This window comes from Bombina bombina, chromosome 5, assembly GCF_027579735.1.
Source record: "Bombina bombina isolate aBomBom1 chromosome 5, aBomBom1.pri, whole genome shotgun sequence".
Classification (NCBI taxonomy): Eukaryota; Metazoa; Chordata; class Amphibia; order Anura; family Bombinatoridae; genus Bombina; species Bombina bombina.
In genome coordinates, this window is record NC_069503.1 from 1,166,165,972 (window position 1) to 1,166,192,200 (window position 26,229).

General features: G+C 39.3%; 1 protein-coding gene across 1 annotated transcript in view; it reads right to left on the bottom strand.

Annotated features, from left to right (window-relative positions):
* Positions 1-26,229, bottom strand: part of MAPK15 (mitogen-activated protein kinase 15) — a 283,155-nt gene that overhangs the window by 201,053 nt on the left and 55,873 nt on the right. The window contains 3 exon segments of the mRNA XM_053715993.1: positions 2,187-2,285; positions 3,641-3,759; positions 4,028-4,067. Coding sequence (XP_053571968.1) covers positions 2,187-2,285; positions 3,641-3,709 — 168 coding nt within the window. The 5' untranslated portion in view covers positions 3,710-3,759; positions 4,028-4,067.

Here is a 26,229-nt window from a genome sequence, read left to right on the forward strand (position 1 = left end):
ATATTATTAGTCTCTGCATAGAATAAAAAATAGAGTAACTTTGAGAAACCATCCCTAATAACTGAAATAACAATTGATGTGTCACCGGGTTAGCTCTTAGTAATGAACAACCGGAAGTAATGCCGGGTTTGTTTACATCCGGTACCATTAACCGGAAGTGACATCAGGATTACGATGTCATTAAACTAAGCCTTTGAACAAAATATAAGAAAGGAGTAACTTTGAGATACCATCCTTAATAAATGGAAGTGTCATCGAGTTTGACCTAGCAACGTAATGCCGTTAGCAACGTAATGCCAGTTTGACCTTAGCAAAGTAATGCCGGTTTGTTTACATCCGGTATGATTAACCGGAAGTGACATCTAAATTAAATACCGCTGATTAAGGATATTACACACATAATCTACCAATTGAAAAATAGCCACTAACACTACCTAAAATTTACAGAAACTCCAAATATAAACAAACACTTATAAGACAATTTATAGTAATATCGAAAACCGGAAGTAAATTCAGCCATTTCCGGTCAAACAATTAGTAGGCCTATATAAAGATGCTCAGCTTACCAATGAATCAGTCTTGAAAAAGGTCTTGTATGGACCGAAACGCGTAGACAACATTGGTAAGCATCTTTTTGATTATTCTTTTTTGGAAATTCGGCTACACTATGTTGTATCTTTGTTTTTAGGGCACATCGATACCTCACAGACCCAGCTGAGATCCCCAAAAGGATTCCTTTGGACGATCCTTCACCAGCAATTGTAACAAGTTTTTTCACAGGGAATAAGATTTTACTTATAATCACCTTGTTGGATAATTTGACATTTGCATTTTGTACTTTCTGTTTTTAAGGAATTTAATCTTTTTCACTAACTTTATATCACCACGAACGTTTTTTGGATCGTTATATATACATTTTTTAACAAGTCAGGAATTCATTTAAAGTTTTTTAGCGTCCACGCACAGTTTTTAGCGTTCACGCACGATTTTTTATGTGATATTGTTTTATTACATAATTTTACACTTGCTACTTGTCACCCACTCAATGTTTCACATCTTTGCTTTTATCATATAGGATTGACACTGTCGTTTTTGAATTTTATTGTATGTATTGATTTTATGCTTTTTACATTTGCACAGAATAAGTTGCACTTGTATTCTAATCTAAGTGTTGCACAGATCGTTGACACCCTTGTTATGATTTCTCTTCAGTATATATTTACTAGCTTGTGATACATTATTACGAATTTGTGATATATATATATATTTCCTTTTGGTACCGCAGCTACCCTTGTAACAAGGGGTTAGTGTTAAAGATTCTCAATCGAGTGCGGCGTTTGTCAAGCACTCCCTCTTTTGAATCCTAACTGCGGCTGCTTCACTGTTATGGATCCATAGCTCCACTGATATATACCGTGCTCCCATTTTTAGCACCCTATTTATCAGTCCCGTAGCCTATAGAACAGTACCATCAAGTTTTGCATTTTTAGTTATTCCCACCGTGTTTTACGGGAGGTTAATTATACCCCATTCCAACCCATGTGCTTTGGGACAGGGTCTAATAAAACTAATGTGAGTTTTACATTATTACTTCCAATATCATTTTGAGTTACTTTATGTTATGTTATGGTAACATTGTTGCTAACGCAGCTAATATTTCTAAAAAATTACTAGTTTATTTTATCTGTTTTAAATCTTCCTAGGAGATTATTTTAACCAACATTGTTTTACACCAAATAAATATAATTTTAAATCTATCATACTTGTGTGTAATTACCTTTTTAGCCTTTTTTGGCGCTGTGATCACTACCACCTTTTTTAGTATACATTTTTTGAGGGGATTGGTTAGACCCCTTTTGTGACTCACAGCTTAAGGTATATCTTAGCGCTGATAAATCACATTATCCTTTATCATTTTTTAGATATCCTTAGTTGAAGAAAAAGCAATGCACATGGGTGAGCCAATCACACAAGGCTTCTATGTGCAGCAACCAATCAGCAGCTACTGAGCATATCTAGATATGCTTTTCAGCAAAGAATATTAAGAGAATAAAACAAATTAGATAATAGAAGTAAATTAGAAAGATGTTTAAAATTGCATTCTCTTTCTAAATCATGAAAGAAAAAATGTGGGTTTAATGTCCCTTTAAGTCTAACACTGAGGAGATAAAGTGCCGTCATCTCACCTGCGCATCAGTTCGGTTTCTAAAAGCATCAAAGATTTTTTTCACAGCAACAATTTCTCCAGTTTTACGATCAATTGCTTTCCACACAATTCCATAGGCCTGGGGAGAAGACAAAACAACACAGTCACTTGAGTGTGGCCTTTCTCTCCTCCTGCCTAACACTCTCACTCTCATCTACAGGATGGTAATCAGCTCCATCCCCACCACTGCTCACCATGCAATGCCATGTCCTACCACTGCGTCACGCCCTTTGTTATACTATTTTAGTGCCCTACTGCCAAATCCCCCAGTCAGAAATGCTGCCAGATCCACCTCCAAGTGACCCCCCAATGTAATGCTGCCAGATCCACCTCCAAGTGACCCCCTAATGTAATGCAGTCAGATCCACCTCCAAGTGACCCCCCAATGTAATGCCGGCAGATCCACCACCAAGTGATCCCCTAATGTAATGCAGTCAGATCCACCACCAAGTGATCCCCTAATGTAATGCAGTCAGATCCACCACCAAGTGATCCCCTAATGTAATGCAGTCAGATCCACCACCAAGTGATCCCCTAATGTAATGCAGTCAGATCCACCACCAAGTGATCCCCTAATGTAATCCCGCCAGATCGACCACCAAGTGATCCCCTAATGTAATGCCGCCAGATCCACCACCAAGTGATCCCCTAATGTAATGCAGTCAGATCCACCACCAAGTGATCCCCTAATGTAATGCAGTCAGATCCACCACCAAGTGATCCCCTAATGTAATGCAGTCAGATCCACCACCAAGTGATCCCCTAATGTAATGCAGTCAGATCCACCACCAAGTGATCCCCTAATGTAATGCAGTCAGATCCACCACCAAGTGATCCCCCAATGTAATGCAGTCAGATCCACCTTCGAGTTATCCCCTAATGTAATGCCGCCAGATCCACCACCAAGTGATCCCCTAATGTAATGCAGTCAGATCCACCTCCAAGTGATCCCCTAATGTAATGCAGTCAGATCCACCTCCAAGTGATCCCCTAATGTAATGCAGTCAGATCCACCTCCAAGTGATCCCCTAATGTAATGCTGCCAGATCCACCTCCAAGTGATCCCCTAATGTAATGCTGCCAGATCCACCTCCAAGTGATCCCCTAATGTAATGCAGTCAGATCCACATCCAAGTCACCACCAATGCAATGCCATTAAATTCTCCTCCCCATCACCCCGTGTGAGGCTGTTAATACCTCCTCCTCCCCATCAGCCCCCTATGTGAGGCAGTTAATCCCTCCTCCTCCCCATCACCCCCTTGTGTGAGATAGTTAAACCCCACCCCCATCACCCCCTTGTGTGAGATAGTTAAACCCCACCCCCATCACCCCCCTGTGTGAGATAAACCCCACCCCCATCACCCCCCTGTGTGAGGCAGTTAAGCCCCACCCCCATAGAAAGCTTTGTCACTCCCTCACATGACACACACTTACGCCTTTCCCCAGCCGCTTCTTGATCTCATATTTCTGGGAGATGTGATCTTCCACCTCAGAACTGCTCATTGTTTTTCAGATTCCGGAGGCTCATCCAGATGTAAGGGAAATGTCAATGCCTGAAATAAAAAGCACTGAATATGGGAAATCGCAGCAGTAAAGGGGCCTCATTGTGTCACCTGCTCCCAGACCTAATAAATATTAACCCTGCTGCTCCATGAAAGGGACATGAAACCCAAACTGTATCTAACATGATAGAACAATTTACCTTTATTATCTAATTTGCTATGTTCTCTGCTTATGATTTGTTAAAAAACATATTTAGATGGGCTCAAGAGAAGCACTGCAGGGAGCTAGATACTGATTGGTGTCTTGTTATTGTCTCACCTGATGTGCTCAGCTAGCTCCCAGTGGTGTATTTTTGCTCCTGCAACAAAGGATACCAAGAGAATTAAGCTAATTTGATAATAGCAGTCATTTTAGATAGTTGATAAGTATTGCTATATGCATCGTGAAAGAAAATGCCGGAGGTTTAATGCCCCTTTACGTAACATTTATAAATAACAGAAGATGTTAGAATATTTTTCTAGTTTTATAGTTTTAGCCTTCACTCTGTTATTTCATAATTCCACCGGACTGGCAAAGATTTCCATGCAAAACACTGCATCATAGTGCTTGGTTGTATAAGTTGCGATATCTGCAGCAGGAATAGTAAGTATTGCAGTGAGTAAGGCAGTAGAGTGCTTGGTTGTATAAGTAGCGATATCTGCAGCAGGAATAGTAAGTATTGCAGTAAGTGAGGTCAGTAGAGTGCTTGGTTGTATAAGTAGCAATATCTGCAGCAGGAATAGTAAGTATTGCAGTAAGTGAGGTCAGTAGAGTGCTTGGTTGTATAGGTAGCGGTATCTGCAGCAGGAATAGTAAGTATTGCAGTGAGTAAGGTCAGTAGAGTGCTTGGTTGTATAGGTAGCGGTATCTGCAGCAGGAATAGTAAGTATTGCAGTGAGTAAGGTCAGTAGAGTGCTTGGTTGTATAAGTAGCGATATCTGCAGCAGGAATAGTAAGTATTGCAGTAAGTGAGGTCAGTAGAGTGCTTGGTTGTATAAGTAGCGATATCTGCAGCAGGAATAGTAAGTATTGCAGTGAGTAAGGCAGTAGAGTGCTTGGTTGTATAGGTAGCAGTATCTGCAGCAGGAATAGTAAGTATTGCAGTGAGTAAGGCCAGTAGAGTGCTTGGTTGTATAAGTAGCGATATCTGCAGCAGGAATAGTAAGTATTACAGTGAGTAAGGCCAGTAGTGTGCTTGGTTGTATAGGTAGCGATATCTGCAGCAGGAATAGTAAGTATTGCAGTGAGTAAGGCAGTAGAGTGCTTGGTTGTATAGGTAGCGGTATCTGCAGCAGGAATAGTAAGTATTACAGCGAGTAAGGCCAGTAGAGTGCTTGGTTGTATAGGTAGCGGTATCTGCAGCAGGAATAGTAAGTATTGCAGTGAGCAAGGCCAGTAGAGTGCTTGGTTGTATAGGTAGCGGTTTCTTCAGCAGGAATAGTAAGTATTGCAGTGAGTAAGGCCAGTAGTGTGCTTGGTTGTATAGGTAGAGGTATCTGCAGCAGGAATAGTAAGTATTGCAGTGAGTAAGGCCAGTAGTGTGCTTGGTTGTAAAGGTAGTGGTATCTGCAGCAGGAATAGTAAGTATTGCAGTGAGTAAGGCAGTAGAGTGCTTGGTTATATAGGTAGCTGTATCTGCAGCAGGAATAGTAAGTATTGCAGTGAGTAAGGCCAGTAGTGTGCTTGGTTGTATAGGTAGCGATATCTGCAGAAGGAATAGTAAGTATTGCAGTGAGTAAGGCCAGTAGTGTGCTTGGTTGTATAAGTAGCGATATCTGCAGCAGGAATAGTAAGTATTGCAGTGAGCAAGGCCAGTAGAGTGCTTGGTTATATAGGTAGTGGTATCTGCAGCAGGAATAGTAAGTATTGCAGTGAGTAAGGCCAGTAGTGTGCTTGGTTGTATAAGTAGCGATATCTGCAGCAGGAATAGTAAGTATTGCAGTGAGCATGGCCAGTAGAGTGCTTGGTTGTATAGGTAGCGATATCTGCAGCAAGAATAGTAAGTATTGCAGTGAGTAAGGTCAGTAGTGTGCTTGGTTGTATAGGTAGCAGTATCTGCAGCAGGAATAGTAAGTATTGCAGTGAGCAAGGTCAGTAGAGTGCTTGGTTGTATAGGTAGCGATATCTGCAGCAGGAATAGTAAGTATTGCAGTGAGTAAGGCCAGTAGAGTGCTTGGTTGTATAGGCAGCAGTATCTGCAGCAGGAATAGTAAGTATTGCAGTGAGGAAGGTCAGTAGAGTGCTTCGTTGTATAGGTAGCGATATCTGCAGCAGGAATAGTAAGTATTACAGTGAGTAAGGCCAGTAGAGTGCTTGGTTGTATAATTAACGGTATCTGCAGCAGGAATAGTAAGTATTGCAGCAAGTAAGGCAGTAGAGTGCTTGGTTATATAGGTAGCGGTATCTGCAGCAGGAATAGTGAGTATTGCAGTGAGTAAGGTCAGTAGAGTGCTTGGTTGTATAGGTAGCGGTATCTGCAGCAGGAATAGTAAGTATTGCAGTGAGTAAGGTCAGTAGAGTGCTTGGTTGTATAATTAGCGGTATCTGCAGCAGGAATAGTAAGTATTGCAGTGAGTAAGGTCAGTAGACTGCTTGGTTGTATAGGTAGCGGTATCTGCAGCAGGAATAGTGAGTATTGCAGTGAGTAAGGTCAGTAGACTGCTTGGTTGTATAGGTAGCGGTATCTGCAGCAGGAATAGTAAGTATTGCAGTAAGTAAGGCAGTAGAGTGCTTGGTTGTATAGGTAACGGTATCTGCAGCAGGAATAGTAAGTATTGCAGTAAGTAAGGCAGTAGAGAGCTTGGTTGTATAGGTAGAGGTATCTGCAGCAGGAATAGTAAGTATTGCAGTGAGTAAGGTCAGTAGAGTGCTTGGTTGTATAGGTAGCAGTATCTGCAGCAGGAATACTAAGTATTGAAGTGAGTAAGGTCAGTAGAGTGCTTGGTTGTATAGCTAGAGGTATCTGCAGCAGGAATAGTAAGTATTGCAGTGAGCAAGGCCAGTAGAGTGCTTGGTTGTATAGGTAGCGGTATCTGCAGCAGGAATAGTAAGTATTGCAGTGAGTAAGGCCAGTAGAGTGCTTGGTTGTATAGGTAGAGGTATCTGCAGCAGGAATAGTAAGTATTGCAGTGGGTAAGGCCAGTAGAGTGCTTGGTTGTATAAGTAGCGATATTTGCAGCAGGAATAGTAAGTATTGCAGTAAGTAAGGCAGTAGAGTGCTTGGTTGTATAGGTAGCGATATCTACAGCAGGAATAGTAAGTACTGCAGTGAGTATGGTCAGTACAGTGCTTGGTTGTATAGGTAGCGGTATCTGCAGCAGGAATAGTAAATATTGCAGTAAGTAAGGCAGTAGAGTACTTGGTTGTATAAGTAGCGATATCTGCAGCAGGAATAGTAAGTATTGCAGTAAGAAAGGCAGTAGAGTGCTTGGTTGTGTCAGGGCACAGGTAAATACATATATATACACACATATATATAGGGAAATGTGTTTATGTATAAAACCATATTTTATCAGAAATGACTGGAATGAGGATTAAATTCTGATGTCAGGATTTGATTCTCAAAAACAGAATTTATGCTTACCTGATAAATTACTTTCTCCAACGGTGTGTCCGGTCCACGGCGTCATCCTTACTTGTGGGATATTCTCTTCCCCAACAGGAAATGGCAAAGAGTCCCAGCAAAGCTGGTCACATGATCCCTCCTAGGCTCCGCCCACCCCAGTCATTCGACCGACGGACAGGAGGAAATATATATAGGAGAAACCATATGATACCGTGGTGACTGTAGTTAGAGAAAATAATTCATCAGACCTGATTAAAAAACCAGGGCGGGCCGTGGACCGGACACACCGTTGGAGAAAGTAATTTATCAGGTAAGCATAAATTCTGTTTTCTCCAACATTGGTGTGTCCGGTCCACGGCGTCATCCTTACTTGTGGGAACCAATACCAAAGCTTTAGGACACGGATGAAGGGAGGGAGCAAATCAGGTCACCTAAATGGAAGGCACCACGGCTTGCAAAACCTTTCTCCCAAAAATAGCCTCCGAAGAAGCAAAAGTATCAAATTTGTAAAATTTGGCAAAAGTGTGCAGTGAAGACCAAGTCGCTGTCTTACATATCTGGTCAACAGAAGCCTCGTTCTTGAAGGCCCATGTGGAAGCCACAGCCCTAGTGGAGTGAGCTGTGATTCTTTCAGGAGGCTGCCGTCCGGCAGTCTCATAAGCCAATCGGATAATGCTTTTAAGCCAAAAGGAAAGAGAGGTAGAAGTCGCTTTTTGACCTCTCCTTTTACCAGAATAAACAACAAACAAGGAAGATGTTTGTCTGAAATCTTTAGTAGCCTCTAAATAGAATTTTAGAGCATGGACTACGTCCAAATTGTGTAACAAACGTTCCTTCTTTGAAACTGGATTCGGACACAAAGAAGGTACAACTATCTCCTGGTTAATATTTTTGTTGGAAACAACTTTCGGAAGAAAACCAGGCTTAGTACGCAAAACCACCTTATCTGCATGGAACACCAGATAGGGCGGAGAACACTGCAGAGCAGATAACTCTGAAACTCTTCTAGCAGAAGAAATTGCAACCAAAAACAAAACTTTCCAAGATAATAACTTAATATCTACGGAATGTAAGGGTTCAAACGGAACCCCTTGAAGAACTGAAAGAACTAGATTTAGACTCCAGGGAGGAGTCAAAGGTCTGTAAACAGGCTTGATCCTAACCAGAGCCTGAACAAATGCTTGAACATCTGGCACAGCTGCCAGTCTTTTGTGAAGTAAAACAGATAAAGCAGAGATCTGTCCCTTCAGAGAACTTGCAGATAATCCTTTCTCCAAACCTTCTTGTAGAAAGGATAGAATCTTAGGAATTTTTATCTTGTTCCATGGGAATCCTTTAGATTCACACCAACAGATATATTTTTTCCATATTTTATGGTAAATTTTTCTAGTTACAGGCTTTCTAGCCTGAATCAGAGTATCTATTACAGAATCTGAAAACCCACGCTTTGATAAAATCAAGCGTTCAATCTCCAAGCCGTCAGTTGGAGGGAAACCAGATTCGGATGTTCGAATGGACCCTGAACAAGAAGGTCCTGTCTCAAAGGTAGCTTCCATGGTGGAGCCGATGACATATTCACCAGGTCTGCATACCAAGTCCTGCGTGGCCACGCAGGAGCTATCAAGATCACCGAGGCCCTCTCCCGATTGATCCTGGCTACCAGCCTGGGGATGAGAGGAAACGGTGGGAATACATAAGCTAGGTTGAAGGTCCAAGGTGCTACTAGTGCATCTACTAGGGTCGCCTTGGGATCCCTGGATCTGGACCCGTAGCAAGGAACCTTGAAGTTCTGACGAGACGCCATCAGATCCATGTCTGGAATGCCCCATAATTGAGTTATTTGGGCAAAGATTTCCGGATGGAGTTCCCACTCCCCCGGATGGAATGTCTGACGACTCAGAAAATCCGCTTCCCAATTTTCCACTCCTGGGATGTGGATCGCAGACAAGTGGCAGGAGTGATCCTCCGCCCATTGAATTATCTTGGTCACTTCTTTCATCGCCAGGGAAGTCCTTGTTCCCCCCTGATGATTGATATATGCAACGGTCGTCATGTTTTCTGACTGAAACCTTGTGAATTTGGCCTTTGCTAGTTGAGGCCAAGCTCTGAGAGCATTGAATATCGCTCTCAGTTCCAGAATGTTTATCGGGAGAAGAGACTCTTCCCGAGACCATAGACCCTGAGCTTTCAGGGATTCCCAGACCGCGCCCCAGCCCACTAGGCTGGCGTCGGTCATGACAATGACCCACTCTGGTCTGCGGAAGCTCATTCCCTGTGACAGATTGTCCAGGGTCAGCCACCAACGGAGTGAATCTCTGGTCTTTTGATCTACTTGAATCGTCGGAGACAAGTCTGTATAATCCCCATTCCACTGTCTGAGCATGTACAGTTGTAATGGCATGAATTCGTGCAAAAGGAACTATGTCCATTGTTGCAACCATCAATCCTATTACTTCCATGCACTGTGCTATGGAAGGACGAGGAACAGAATGAAGTACTTGACAAGAGCTTAGAAGTTTTGATTTTCTGACCTCTGTCAGAAAAATCCTCATTTCTAAGGAATCTATTATTGTTCCCAAGAAGGGAACTCTTGTTGACGGGGACAGAGAACTTTTTTTCTTTGTTCACCTTCCATCCGTGAGATCTGAGAAAGGCTAGGACGATGTCCGTATGAGCCTTTGCTTTTGACAGGGACGACGCTTGAATCAGGATGTCGTCCAAGTAAGGTACTACTGCAATGCCCCTTGGTCTTAGAACCGCTAGAAGGGACCCTAGTACCTTTGTGAAAATCCTTGGAGCAGTGGCTAATCCAAATGGAAGTGCCACAAACTGGTAATGCTTGTCCAGAAAAGCGAACCTTAGGAACTGATGATGTTCCTTGTGGATAGGAATATGTAGGTACGCATCCTTTAAATCCATGGTAGTCATAAATTGATTTTCCTGGATAGTAGGTAGGATCGTTCGAATAGTTTCCATTTTGAACGATGGTACCCTGAGAAATTTGTTTAGGATCTTTAGATCCAAAATTGGTCTGAATGTTCCCTCTTTTTTGGGAACTATGAACAGATTGGAATAAAATCCCATTCCTTGTTCTCTTATTGGAACTGGATGTATCACTCCCATCTTTAACAGGTCTTCTACACAATGTAAGAATGCCTGTCTCTTTATTTGGTTTGAAGATAATTGAGACCTGTGGAACCTTCCCCTTGGGGGTAGTTCCTTGAATTCCAGGAGATAACCTTGAGAAACTATTTCTAGCGCCCAAGGATCCTGAACATCTCTTGCCCAAGCCTGAGCAAAGAGAGAAAGTCTGCCCCCCACTAGATCCGGTCCCGGATCGGGGGCTATCCCTTCATGCTGTTTTGGTAGCAGTGGTAGGCTTCTTGGCCTGCTTACCCTTGTTCCAGCCTTGCATTGGTTTCCAGGCTGGTTTGGGTTGTGAAGTATTACCCTCTTGCTTAGAGGATACAGAATTAGAGACTGGTCCGTTTCTGCGAAAGGGACGAAAATTAGGCTTATTATTAGCCTTAAAAGACCTATCCTGTGGGAGGGCGTGGCCCTTTCCCCCAGTGATGTCTGAAATAATCTCTTTCAAATCAGGTCCAAATAATGTTTTACCTTTGAAAGGAATGTTAAGCAATTTTGTCTTGGAAGACACATCCGCTGACCAAGACTTTAGCCAAAGCACTCTGCGCGCCACGACAGCAAACCCTGAATTTTTCGCCGCTAATCTAGCTAATTGCAAAGCGGCATCTAAAACAAAAGAGTTAGCCAATTTAAGTGCTTGAACTCTGTCCATAACCTCCTCATACGAAGATTCTTTACTGAGCGATTTTTCTAGTTCCTCGAACCAGAAACACGCTGCCGTAGTGACAGGAACAATGCATGAAATTGGTTGTAGAAGGTAACCTTGCTGTACAAAAATCTTTTTAAGCAAACCCTCTAATTTCTTATCCATAGGATCTTTGAAAGCACAACTATCTTCGATAGGAATAGTAGTGCGTTTGTTTAGAGTAGAAACCGCCCCCTCGACCTTGGGGACTGTCTGCCATAAGTCCTTTCTGGGGTCGACTATAGGAAATAATTTCTTAAATATAGGGGGGGGAACAAAAGGTATGCCGGGCCTTTCCCACTCTTTATTTACTATGTCCGCCACCCGCTTGGGTATAGGAAAAGCGTCGGGGGCCACCGGAACCTCTAGGAACTTGTCCATCTTACATAATTTCTCTGGAATGACCAAATTGTCACAATCATCCAGAGTAGATAACACCTCTTTAAGCAGTGCGCGGAGATGTTCTAATTTAAATTTAAATGTCACAACATCAGGTTCAGCTTGATGAGAAATTTTTCCTGAATCTGAAATTTCTCCATCAGACAAAACCTCCCTCATGGCCCCTTGAGATGGTGTGAGGGTATGTCAGAACAGTTATCATCAGCGTCCTCTTGCTCTTCAGTGTTTAAAACAGAGCAATCACGCTTTCTCTGATAAGTAGGCATTTTGGATAAAAGATTTGCTATGGAGTTATCCATTACAGCCGTTAATTGTTGCATGGTAATAAGTATTGGCGCACTAGATGTACTAGGGGCCTCCTGTGTGGGCATAACTGGTGTAGACACAGTAGGGGATGATGTAGTATCATGTTTACTCCCCTCATTTGAGGAATCATCTTGGGCAATATCATTATCTGTTGCATTACTGTCCTTACTTTGTTTGGACACTATGGCACAATTATCACATAAATTTAAATGGGGAGACACATTGGCTTTCATACATATAGAACATAGCTTATCTGATGGTACAGACATGTTAAACAGGCTTAAACTTGTCAACAAAGCACAAAAAACGTTTTAAAATAAAACCGTTACTGTCACTTTAAATTTCAAACTGAAAACACTTTATTACTGAATATGTGAAAAAGTATGAAGGAATTGTTCAAAATTCACCAAAATTTCACCACAGTGTCTTAAAGCATTAAAAGTATTGCACACCAAATTTCAGAGCTTTAACCCTTAAATTAACGGAACCGGAGCCGTTTTTACATTTAACCCCTATACAGTCCCAGAATGAGGCTCTGTCTATAACTAGAAAGGCCCCCATCTGAAAAAGGTGTCCAACACAGTGCCTGCCGTTTTTCTAAACGTTCCCCAAGATTATAATACCAATAATTAGTTAGAATCTGCATAATATGCCTAGTAAAGCAATTGTTTTAGCCCAGAAAAATGTCTACCATTTTTTAAGCCCTTTTTGAAGCCCTTTATTCTTTTATGTTTAACTAAGAAAATGGCTTACCGGTCCCCATGAGGGGAAATGACAGCCTTCCAGCATTACATGGTCTTGTTAGAAATATGACTAGTCATACCTTAAGCAGAAAAGACTGCTAACTGTTTCCCCCAACTGAAGTTACTTCATCTCAACAGTCCTGTGTGGAAACAGCAATCGATTTTAGATACTGTCTGCTAAAATCATCTTCCTCTTACAAACAGAAATCTTCATCCTTTTCTGTTTCAGAGTAAATAGTACATACCAGCACTATTTTAAAATAACAAACACTTGATAGAAGAATAAAACTACATTTAAACACCAAAAAACTCTTAACCATCTCCTTGGAGATGTTGCCTGTGCAACGGCAAAGAGAATGACTGGGGTGGGCGGAGCCTAGGAGGGATCATGTGACCAGCTTTGCTGGGACTCTTTGCCATTTCCTGTTGGGGAAGAGAATATCCCACAAGTAAGGATGACGCCGTGGACCGGACACACCAATGTTGGAGAAACCCCCACAAGTTTTGAATAAACAATTCAGGACTAAACTGCAGACAAGATGTCTCCGGAGGCTTGACACTAAAACATTTGGCTTGTTAAACCTTGACAACCATCTCAGGATACCAAACAAATAAGCAAAATCTTCCGGCGCACCCGGCAGCAGTGAGACTTAATCACAAAAACACCAAGCAAAGTTGAAATAAATGAATATTTATACCTGTTTAATTGGAAAGTCCTTCACATATACAGTTAGGCATAATGTTATCCCACAGGTAGGATTGAAAAACAGCAATAGACAGGCAGCAAGGTAGAAAAATATAAAGACTGGTCAGACGCGTTTCCTTGTGTTACATCCTCAGTGACCATACTTACTACCCATGATACACTGCCTTAAATACAGGTGAGCTGTTAACTCACAGCAATCAATTAGTTAATTAAAGTGAACTTAATACTATAAGGCAGGTGAGCATGAGCAAAGTATGTGTTTTAAACTACAAATTTTTGTCCTGTCATGAATACTCAAATTAACACACAAAAAATAAAATAAAAGACATAATAAACATCCTAAATGTAAAAATATGACATTATTAATTAAATACAAATGTAAGTATTAAACTGAGTGATAACAGTAATAAAAATAAAATTAATTATTAAGTAATGTCTTTTAATCTGAAAAAATTATCAAAAATTACTAAGAATGTATTTCAACAATTATGTCGAAATAAGTGAACCCTGTGAAAATAAACTAAATTATACTATTGATCTACAAAAAGTTTTACATCCCAATCAAAGTTTAAACCTGCTGGCACCCTAGTGCCCAACTGAAAAATCCAGTAAACTTCTCTTTTACTGAGAGCAATACCTCTATTGCCACCTCTTGGGTGCCTAGGAATCAGTTGGATCGCCTGGAATGTCAGCAGTGAACTGTCAGAGTGGTGATGTTTTTTGAAATGCAGGGAAATAGGCGTAGTGGACTCTGGATCATCAATTGAGCGTAAGTGCTCTAAAAAGCGATCTTTTAACGCACGAGTCGTTTGTCCTACATACTGCCTATAGCACCCCCTACAGGTCAAAAGGTATATAACGTAGCAGGAATTGCACGTCATATGTTCACGAATTTCAAATATCTTTTGATAATTCGTAGATGTAAAAGTAGTGCCAAAAGATGCAAAAGCACAAGACTTACACCTTTTACTTCCACATTTGTAAAAACCAGGTTTAATAGAGAGCCAGTTTTTTTGAGTTTGTTGACGTGGTAACAGAGGGAGACAGCATGTTCCCCAAGGTTTGTGCCTTATGGGACACAAAGCAAATGCCCTCCCTAACAATATCTACCAAACTTTCATCAGTGGTCAATATGGGGAGAGCTTTCCTGATTATGTCACAAATCTTGCCATATTCCATACTGTAGGAAGTGATAAATTTTAATTTATTAAATTTATCTGAAGCCTTAAATTTGCCTGACACAAATAAGTCTGTTCTGTCTAACTGATCAACATCACTTTTAGTTTGAAGTAAGGCTGTGCGTGAATAACCTCTCATGACTAATCTGTCGGTCAAATCACTAGAGTGTTTTTCATAACTTGTTGAGCTTGTACAGTTACGTTTAATTCTCATGTATTGACTTTTGGGAATGGATTTGATAGTATGATATGGATGACATGATTTGGCATTCAAAATTGTATTTCCAGCCATTGGTTTTCTGAACAACTCAATTTCTATGCAGGATTTTTGAACATTTGAATGTAATTCAATATCCAAAAAAGGAATTGAATGTGGACTAATTTCCATGGTGAACTGTAAATTAAGTGAGTTGTTCTGTAAGTATTTGAGAAACGGGTCAAGGAGGTCTCTAGGACCTTTCCAAATCAACAAAATATCGTCGATATAGCGACAAAAAAAAAAATAGTGACATCTTTGTGAGAATGTCAGCATTAATCTCAGGTACAAAAAGACCCCATGTGGTGAGTAAAAGACGAAGAGTCTGGGAAGGATAACACAGAGAAAGCACATGGCTCCCATTGTCATTTTAAAACAACTATGTGACAGGCAAGTAGAATACACTTCAGCATTATAAGAAAATATATATTTTAATGGATATATGATGGTCTTTTATATGATAATAAATATAAACACATGAATATATATTGAAATTAAACACATTATATTAAATAGATAGTTGCTGCATGGGATATTTATATAGGAAATAAATTCAGAATTGGTATAGATTAAATAACCATTTTAATAATCCCATATTTGAAGTGCATATATATATATAACATCAATTTTCTATTTTTCAGATGGATCATAGAGGAGTGCATGCAGGCAGAACTATTGGAAATGTGAAATAGGCTGAAATTGTGTAAATACATATATGACAGATGTTTAAATGCCATTCATTTCAAAATAGTTAGCAGCATAATTCTTTTAATATAATGTAATATTTAAAAAAAAAAAAAAAAAAAAAAACATGATGTTTCATATCAAAACGATCAGGAAATTGATCTGATGCTGCTCCATCTATAATTAATATTGGGAGAGATTAATACAAGAAATTATGACGGTTATTACACACTTTAAAGAAATATTTCACTGTCTAAAAATGTTGGTTAAATGAATCTGTATGTATTGTCATGCTGCATGTATTGCTGTGTCTGTTTGTAATGCTGCCACCCGGTGTTGCCATACGAGAACTACAACCAGAAGGTTTTTTGGCTGTTTTAAAAATGAAATCTCAAAGAACCAATCCGAGACAGGGTTTCCGTTTGGGGCGTTTCCAATACTCACCAATGATAGATAATGATCAAAAAAGGGAGGGTGAAATCAGATGATTTAACCCCAAGCATAGAGACTGAGGAGGAGGCTGCTGGCTAATCCTGGAGGAATAACTACTGTGGATATTATTAAAGCACACAGCTACTTTTGGACTCCATTTGCAATATCCCCAATTTTGAAACTCTGAGGTGAAATTGAATCTGTTGAGAAACATTGGAAACTAGATATCGATTGGTTTATTTGGTAAAGTATACAAGGTTATTGGTAAGATAAGTTATATGCATAGTCACTACAGTTAAATTATAATAAGCAGATTTAAAAAAAGTAGTTTGTATTTCAAGATAGTATTTCATAAGCCTATGTATTGTTTAAATTTGTATCTGGTAGACTAAGTAACTTATCTGTGCAATTCCTGATGTTTTAATAGAAGTGTATATTGTATTATTGTTTAAATTAGCACTGTAAATCATATTGCTGAATGTTTGTAGCTGCTACTTTAAGTCTCATTGTAATATTTTAAATGCAGCTCTGAATGAAAGGCTGGTTTTAAAGGAAATTTTTTCTGGGTTTTGTAAGAAGGATAGCATATCTTAATAGTTGTTTTTAACGTATATAATATTGTATCATATTCTGGTATTGCAAATATATTTCAAAATGTTCATGGATATTAACTAAATAAAAGAATTCAGGTATTTATATTAATTGTATGGTTTCTAGTAGATGCATGTTGGTTAAGGGTTTCTATTTTTAAGATAATTATTATTTGTATTGTGTTATAACCCTGCCATAAGCTGATATATTATTTGGAGAGCACTACTTAGATTTTCATAAAAATACTGACATATTGTTTGGAGGCATTGCTTGAGATTTATTAAAATTCATCATATTGATATAATATATTTGTAGTAAATAGAAATTATTATAAAAGAGAGAAAAAGTTTCATATTTCGATATTAATATTTTGAAGATATAATTTTTGAAAAGTTGAAATATTGATTTTCATATTTCGAGATTTATATTAATATCTTGAAATATTATTAAAGATTAATTTTTGGAAAATTAATAAAAATATAAATTTTTCATATTTCAAAATTAATCAAAAATATTAATTTTTCATATTTCGAAATATTTTTCATATTTCAAAATTAATATTATAATTTATTTATTTTAAATATAATTTTTTTTTCTCTCTTTTTATTGGCGAAAATTGTATTAGCGTTTTAAGTTAACTGAATACTAAACCAATATAATAATGACTGTAGCCAGAAGTGACTCATTTAATTCTATACATAGCGATGAAAATGGTCCCATCACCATACCCATTACTAAAGGTCAGGTCCTAAAGAAAGATATCTTAAGTTACATTAAAGGGAAGTTTAATATTGCGGGTGAAATAAATGATTTTATGGATATGCTTGAAACTAGGGCTAAAAATATTACCGTTAATAATAATAATAATATGTGTGGAATGAAGAGAATGAATTCTTCCAAGAATTATTAATGATTAATCAATGCAAGACTCCCAAAAAGCGAGACGAACTAATACTAAAATCTTGGCCCCTTTTAATATGCATTATTGACGAAATGTCGTTTTGTGTCATAGACAAACGATTGCAAATACAGGAGCTAGAAAGTAGTATTCGTTCCTCACGCAGATGCGAAGAGGATTTAAAAATAGCCAAAAATAAAATGGATGAATTTGCCCAAAACCTAACCGCCTTAGATAAGCATAACATAGGCTTACTCGCACAGATACAAGAATTAAATAAACAGCTTGCGCAAACCCAGAGAGAATTAAGTGATTTAAAAAGGTCATATCGCCATAATGAAAACCCTTATATTAACAGTGAGAATAATGCAGATAATGCTAACTCCTTTAGTGAACGCGTCAGGGACGAGGTACAAAAATATATGGAACAGTATAGACAAATGACCCCTAATGGGTCAGAAATAGATTTCCCAAATAGGCAGTCACCTCATGATATAAATCCAGAGGACTGCTGTAACGCAGCTGGTGCGGGGGATGGAAACTCTAATAGAGAATCCCAAAATAAGTCTGATAAAGTATATGATTCCCATAAAATAATCACCTTCATACAACGTGCAGTACCTATATTCTCCAATAAGGGAACAAAATCTGTAATTGATCATTTAGAGGCTTTTAAAAATGCATTAGCTATAATGAATGTTACAAGTGAGAAATTGAAAATTGAATTTCTGCCTTGGGTATTTGACAGTAAACATCACAAATTATTTGCTTCACTAAAGGATATGAATATTCATTCCTGGAGTGGGATAAAAGGACAATGCAGAAAATAATTCGGGCAATATCACACTAAAACTGCCGCGAAAATAGCGGTATATGGTTTAAAGTGTAGTGCGAATCAGAGTCCAATCGAATTCCTTTCTGAATTGAAAAATGCGTACAGTATGGCTGAAGATAATCCCAGATTTGATGGCTCAGAATTTGTAAATTTATTTTTTGAAGCACTGCCTACACCCATCAAAATTAACTTAGCTAGAGATTTTGATGAGGACTGCTCATTGGAATGGCTGATCAAAGAGAGTACAAAATTATACTCTATTCAGCAATCCAGTGAACAAGGGGTGAAAAAGGAGCCAAAACCCAAAATTGTAGCAGAAACTAGGGTGTCACCTAGCCCCCTCAATTTGGAGTCTAAAAAGAAAACCTATGCGGAGGTGGCCAGTCAAAACAGGCCATCTCCACAGAGGTTTAACTCTGCCCCCTCCCCTACACGGGTTGAGGCGCAGGGAGAGTATAACCAAAGTGGGGGACATAATCAGGTAAATAATTACTCACAAAGAGAATACTCACCAAATAATTGGTATCCGCGCAAGGGTAGATACAATAGACGTTGCAGATATTCTCAGAGTAACCAGACACCCCAGGTATATAATGCTCCCCAAAGTACTAATGCTGAACAAGCTGAAAGCCAGGGGCAACCACGCCAGAATAGAAATAGCGGCCCTGATTCTGAGGGAACCCAATGGTCCAGGAATCATTATTATGGGGCACCAAGAGATAGGCCCAGGGGTAGAGGTAACTTGTACAATCAGGTAGATATGCTGTTTACCCAGTTAAATCGGTAGAGCGAACAATTCGCTAATATGAGTCAACTTTCTACGGCTCAGCAACCCGAACAATACTTTTTTAGGGGTACAGCCAGTGGTCAGCAGTGGACCACAGGCAAAGTCATAAATACTGCAGTATCACCTGAAGGGGAGGGGAGAGATATACAAAATGTAATAATAAATATCAATGATACTGATCATGTTCTCTCCCCACAGACCGGAAGCGGACAATTTAGCTGTGATGACAAGCAACCTCATCCGGGAAAAATTAACAAATCTCTTCCTTTGCAGCACTCCCTTAACCTTATTTCCACAGATGCAGTACACAAGAATCCAGCCGAACCTGTCATACAGGAGACCGGTAGGTATGAAACTTCTTCTGCATTGGAAAACATGGCAAACTCAGGTAACACGTGGCGAAGCCCACAGATGTATGATAACGCCAACTTTGTGTGTGAAATGGTAGAAAATGCAGGAAGATATTATGTATTAGTTGAGCTGCAAGATTCAGTCTCCAACCCTATCATGGGATTAATTGACACCAGATCTCAGGCAACTATCTTATCCCATAGGTACTACACACAGCTAAATGAGCTAACACCCCACAAACCTAAAATAAGAGAATTTGACGGTTCTCTAATAGGTGTTGGGGGTGACTCCCTAAAAGTTTACGGTACTGCCTGGTTAAAATTTAAACTGGGGAACAGGGTCATAAGACACCCTGTCATTATAGTGGATCTGCCAACTGATCGTTTAATTATTGGTAGTGATCTCCTGAAGCGATTAAGCACCATAATTGATTGCATAAATAATGTAATTTGGTCACAAGTTAAAAGGCCTATAAATTATGAAAAATCTGGTATATATCGCACCCGACATAGCTGTCACGTGGTGGAAGAGAAACCAGATGCTGTGGAGATTCATTTCAGGAATAACTCTGTACCTGAAATCACTATTCTACAAATAGATGATCAGACTCCTCCATCAGTGGCTCTGATGGTAATACTTTTAATATTTCGCCTGGAAAGATAGCGAATATTTCCCTAGATGGCGATGTATTAACCATATCTCTCCACAAGGGGGATCATAGAATCCCTAAGGGGGGAGGCCACGCTCAATACCTCACAGGGATTGAGAGAGTTAAAGAGGATCTATTTATCCCTATACAAATGCATGACTTTGGTACAACAAAATATGCCAAGTTGAGTTTAAAACAGGAAGCTAGCTATATAAGCGAAGGTTTATTAGCGCAAATAGCTGAACCTAAAGTGATTAAATATCTTTCTCCCCAAGACCACTGTGTCCACAACCTGGATAACAGGTCTGAAAGCTATAATAATATCACAGCTAAGTGCTTATTATCTATCTCTATTGGTAATAAAATCAGTGAAACACCTGTTTTTAGTTTTAAATACTCCCCATAATCAAATATACATTGGCAATGATATCTTACATAGATATGCCATACAAATAGATTTGATTAACTCTTGCCTCTGGAGCAGGTTAAAGGGGGACCCTGAAGTATTTCAGGATGAAAATGCAGCCCTGCAATCAAACCAACAATTGCCATATGCTGTGAATATGCAGGTATCTAGCGATGTTATAATTCCTGCTGGGGGTGATAAATTTCTTTTACCCTTACAGGTAAAGAGAGGTCAGAAATTAAAAACTTCTGAAACACTGATTTGCCTCTCCCATAGAATACAAAATCTGGGTGTCACAGTAACCTACACTCCTATGGTGAATATTGGAACTGTTCCAATACATATTATTGTGCATAACATGACCCCACAGGATATAACATTATCCAAGGGAACTACCATAGGATATGCACTGGAATCAAGTTATTACACTTTTGGATTCCAGAATAATGTAATTGGGCTAATACCTGAAGGATACTTAACTGAAGAACAATTAATAGAACAATTCTTTGCATCTATGCCAGAGGGTCTATTTAATATTCAGTCTATTTATCCCTTCAGCTCAGAGGAAGGCATCTGTAAAATTGAAGAAGCCTCTCTAGTGTTTGATCAGCCAATCAAACAGCAAGATTACCCCAATTCGCAGAGTCATGGGGGCAATGTAAACCATAATCAAGGGGATCTCACCTCTAGGTTGGAAGAAACCTATGAAATAGGACAGCCTGAAATCTTTCCAGGATTTCAGCAAATAGTCGAAGAGCAAATATCCTTAGCTAACGGCTGTTCCAGCGATGATGAACGCCAACAGCTGCGAGAACTCCTGATGGAGTACAAGGATATTTTTGCTAAGGATTCTTATGACTGTGGTACTACAGACTTGCACATTGCAAGAATACAAACAGATCCCGATGCGCCACCTGTATTTGTCAAACAATACAGACTTCCCTTAGCCTCATATGATTCTCTTGCAGAGATCATAAGGAATTTGGAAGAAAGAGGTATTATCAGACAGGTGCACAGCTCATATAATAATCCTATTCTAGGTGTTCATAAGCCCAATGGACAATGGCGTTTGTGTGCTGATTTAAGACAGCTAAACAAACAAGTGTACATGTCTGGCTGGCCTGTGCCATATATTGACCAGTGCCTAGCACAAATGCAGGGATCCAAAAAATTCACTGCCATTGATTGTGCACAGGGATATTGGACCATCAACGTACATGAGGAGGACCAGTATAAGCTAGCATTCTCCTTCCAAAAGGTCCAATATGCATTTCAGAGACTTCCTTTTGGATACATAAATTCTGGACATGAATTTGCTGTATTCATGCATAAAGCTATGCCTGATGCACTGGAAAGGGGGACCTTATCTTATGTTGATGATGTTTTAACCCCTTAAGGACCAGCGACGTACCCTGTATGTCGCTGGCCTTTTTTTGGGACTTGATTGTTTTATAGCGCGGTCTTGCCACCAACGTTAAGACTGCTCTATTCCACAAAGCCTTCTGGAGGGAGGGCATTAATAGCATGTTCTTGCTAGACTTGTGCTATTATGTCCTGAAAAAACCCTTAACGACCAGTGACATACAGGGTACATTGTGGTCATTAAGGGGTTAATCAAAAGCACAGACTTTGAAAAACACATTGCAGAGCTTAAACACGTCCTCAGCCAACTTAAAAGGGCAGGTGTCAAATTATCCCTACAGAAAGCTCAATGGTGCCGCACTCGTGTAAACTTCTTGGGACATTAAGTTACCTCTGAAGGATTAAATCCTCAGAAGAAAAAGGTGGAAGCTATAGTGAATTCTAAAAACCCAACTAACTTAAAGGAATTGAGATCCTTCCGGGGTATGACGAATTATTCTCGCAAATTCATTGATAATTATGCAGAGTTAGCTAAACCACTACTACTTCTTCTAAAGAAGAAGGACGTGAAATGGCACTGGAGTGAGTCTCAAGAGACAGCCATCAGAGTGCTGAAGAGGAAACTCACTCAAGCACCTTGCTTAGCGTACCCTGAAGGTGGTAAACCTTTCTTCTTAGAGACAGGTTACACAGATGTAAGCATGAGTGCTGTTTTATACCAAAAGCATGATAATTTAAGCAAAGCCATTGCTTATGCGAGCAAAAATCTATCCCCAATAGAAATAAAATTTAGCGATTGCGAAAAAGCCCTCTTATCTACTGTATGGGCTCTACAAAATTTCTGCAGCTATATACAGGGCGAGAAAATTATTGTAGAAACGGCCCACCAGCCTTTGCTATATTTGCAAAGTGAAAGAATAAGAGATGGGAATTTGTCAAATAGCCGCATAACAGCGTGGACTCTTTCCTTACAAAGCTGGCCACTAGAAATTCGCTACAAGCAGAACAAAAAGAATCCAGTCGCACAAGGGCTTGCCGAGCTCTACGACTGTACTGCTAGAGATCCTGGGGAAGAATTATCAGAAGATGATTTTCTGAAGGAACAATTGCTTTCCCCATATAAAATGTACAATGAGGACCATTGTCAAACATTACCTTGGGTATATGTTGATGGTTGTTCTTACCATGCCACCATTGAAAATGAGCGGAGATTAGTCGCTGGCATTGGTATAACTGGGGCAAATGGATTCCCAAATATATCTATAGGTTTCAACATTGGACCAAGATCCAAGTTGCAGAACTAACTGCCGTTTACAAAACCATTGAAATGGCTATTGAACATGGTATTCATGAATTTGTGATCATAACTGACTCAAATTATGTGCGTGACAGTTTTGTTGAATACCTGCCAACTTGGAAAAGAAATGACATGCAGAAAAGCAATAACAAACCAGTCAAGCATGGCAAGTTGTTCTGCGAGATTGATAATCTGGTGGTATCCAATGATTTAACCATACACTGGAAAAAGACAAAGGGTCATTCCAGAGTTCTAGGTCCTGATAAGGAAGGCAATGATCTTGCGGATTCATTAGCCAAACAAGGAGCCATAACTGGAGAATTCCTTAATATTGACCATTTAATGGGTGCAATTCAGATAGAAGCCATTACCAGAAACAAGGCAAAACAACAGAGTGAGCTTAACTTGGTATAATGGAGTCAGGATTCCCCTAGTGAGGACCTGATCACTAGTCAAAAAGATGACCCCATTGTAGGCATCTTCTATAAACACATAGAAGATCCTGAAAGCAACCCCATCTCAAAAGATGATTGTATTGGCAAAGAAGATCTTAGAATCTTAATGAAATCCCGATCACAAATGAAGTTACAGGATGGTTTGTTAATTAGAACCTCCAAAACTGGCATCCAGCAGTGGGTAGTACCCACCAAGTTCAGAGGTCTAATGCTTCAACATGCCCATGATGCTCCCACATCTGGTCATCGTGGTGCCAAACTCACGTATGAAATATTACGTGATTACGCTTTTTGGCCACACATGTTGAAAGATGTTCAAACCTACTGTCAAGGTTGTTTAATCTGTCCACAGTTCCAACCCACTGTGCCAACGCATAGAGCGCCATTGCAGAAAAGGGGGATGGTAATGCCATGGTCAGATATACAAATTGATTTTATTGGTCCGGTAATAAGGTCATCAAGAGGTAACAAATACATGTTAACCGTGACATGCCTGTTCACTAAATGGGTAGAGTGCATTAGAACACGTAACAATAGTGCTGAAACATGTGCAGCGTTGCTCATCAACCATGTATTTTCCAGATTTGGTCTGCCCCAAAGAATAGAGTCAGATCGGGGGACCCACTTCACTAACGAAGTGATGACCAAAATGTGGAAAATACTAGGGGTTAAAAGAAAGCTCCATATTGCTTATAGAGCTGCCTCAAGTGGTGGTGTAGAGCGTTACAACCAGTCCATTGTTAAAATCCTCAAAAAGTTTGTGAGTGAAACGGGTAAAGACTGGGATGTAAAACTACCTCTAGTCCTAATGGCATTAAGAGCAACTCCAAGTAGTGCTACCAAGATGTCACCTTTTGAACTGATGACTGGTAGAAGAATGGTTCTACCTCAGCATCTGCTGTACAGTACATCAGACCAAATCTTGATAAACGCTGCCAATACACATCAATATGTGGAGAACCTAAGAAAACACCTGCAATATGCCTTTGCTCAAAGGAATTTAGAAAGAGCCGCAACTGCCACTAAAACCTATTATGATCTCAAAACGTCCAAAAAGGAATAGGAGATAAATTACTGACAAAATATCTCCAGTGGCCTTATAAAATAAGGATCCCCAAAAATGAAAGTTTCATAGATAAATGGGTCCATATCAATCAATTGCGGGCATGTCATTCCAGATCCCAACTAAAAGTCATAGAGGGAGAATGAAGTGTCATATCCCCCAAATGCACTAAAGACATACTGTAGTTTGAAGATGACTGGCTCAAAAATAACGGACTTTCTACTTAAAGGACTGCCTATGATGTATACGGCCAATATCCTCACCAAGTACCACTGACTTTGATCCAATTCAAATACATGTGTCCTACATATATTTGAATTTGAAAGGGGGAATTATGTCAGGGCACAGGTAAATACATACTTATATATATATATATATATATATATGTGTGTCAATAGGACAGGGAAATGTGTTTATGTATGAAACCATATTTTATCAGAAATTACTGGAATGAGGTTTAAATTCTGATGTCAGGATTTGATTCTCAAAACCCCCACAAGTTTTGAATAAACAATTCAGGACTAAACTGCAGACAAGATGTCTCCGGAGGCTTGACACTAAAACATTTGGCTTGTTAAACCTTGACAACCATCTCAGGATACCATTTGTCTTTCAAAGTGGAAATGTGTGATAAACTCCCTACTCCTCACAGATGAACCTGTTAGTCTAGTTTAAAGTGACATCTTTGTGAGAATGTCAGCATTACTCTCAGGTACAAAAAGACCTCATGTGGCGAGTAAAAGACGAAGAGTCTGGGAAGGATAACACAGAGAAAGCACATGGCTCCCATTGTGATTTTAAAACAACTATGTGATAGGCAAGTAGAATACACTTCAGCATTATAAGAAAATATATATTTTAATGGATATATGATGGTCTTTTATATGATAATAAATATAAACACATGAATATATATTGAAATTAAACACATATTAAATAGATAATTGCTGCATGGGATATTTATATAGGAAATAAATTCAGAATTAGTATAGATTAGATATCCATTTTAATAATCCCATATTTGAAGTGCATATATATAACATAAATTTTCTATTTTTCAGATGGATCATAGAGGAGTGCATGCAGGCAGAACTATTGGAAATGTGAAATAGGCTGAAATTGTGTAAATACATATATGACAGATGTTTAAATGCCATTCATTTCAAAATAGTTAGCAGCATAATTCTTTTAATATAATGTAATATTAAAAAAAAAAAAACAAAAAAAAAAACATGATGTTTCATATCAAAACGATCAGGAAATTGATCTGATGCTGCTCCATCTATAATTAATATTGGGAGAGATTAATACAAGAAATTATGACGGTTATTACACACTTTAAAGAAATATTTCACTGTCTAAAAATGTTGGTTAAATGAATCTGTATGTATTGTCATGCTGCATGTATTGCCGTGTCTGTAATGCTGCCACCCGGTGTTACCATATGAGAACTACAACCAGAAGGCTTTTAGCTGTTTTAAAAATGAAATCTCAAAGAACCAATCCGAGACAGGGTTTCCGTTTGGGGCGTTTCCAATACTCACCAATGATAGATAATGATCAAAAAAGGGGAGGGGTGAAATCAGATGATTTAACCCCAAGCATAGAGACTGAGGAGGAGGCTGCTGGCTAATCCTGGAGGAATAACTACTGTGGTTATTATTAAAGCACACAGCTACTTTTGGA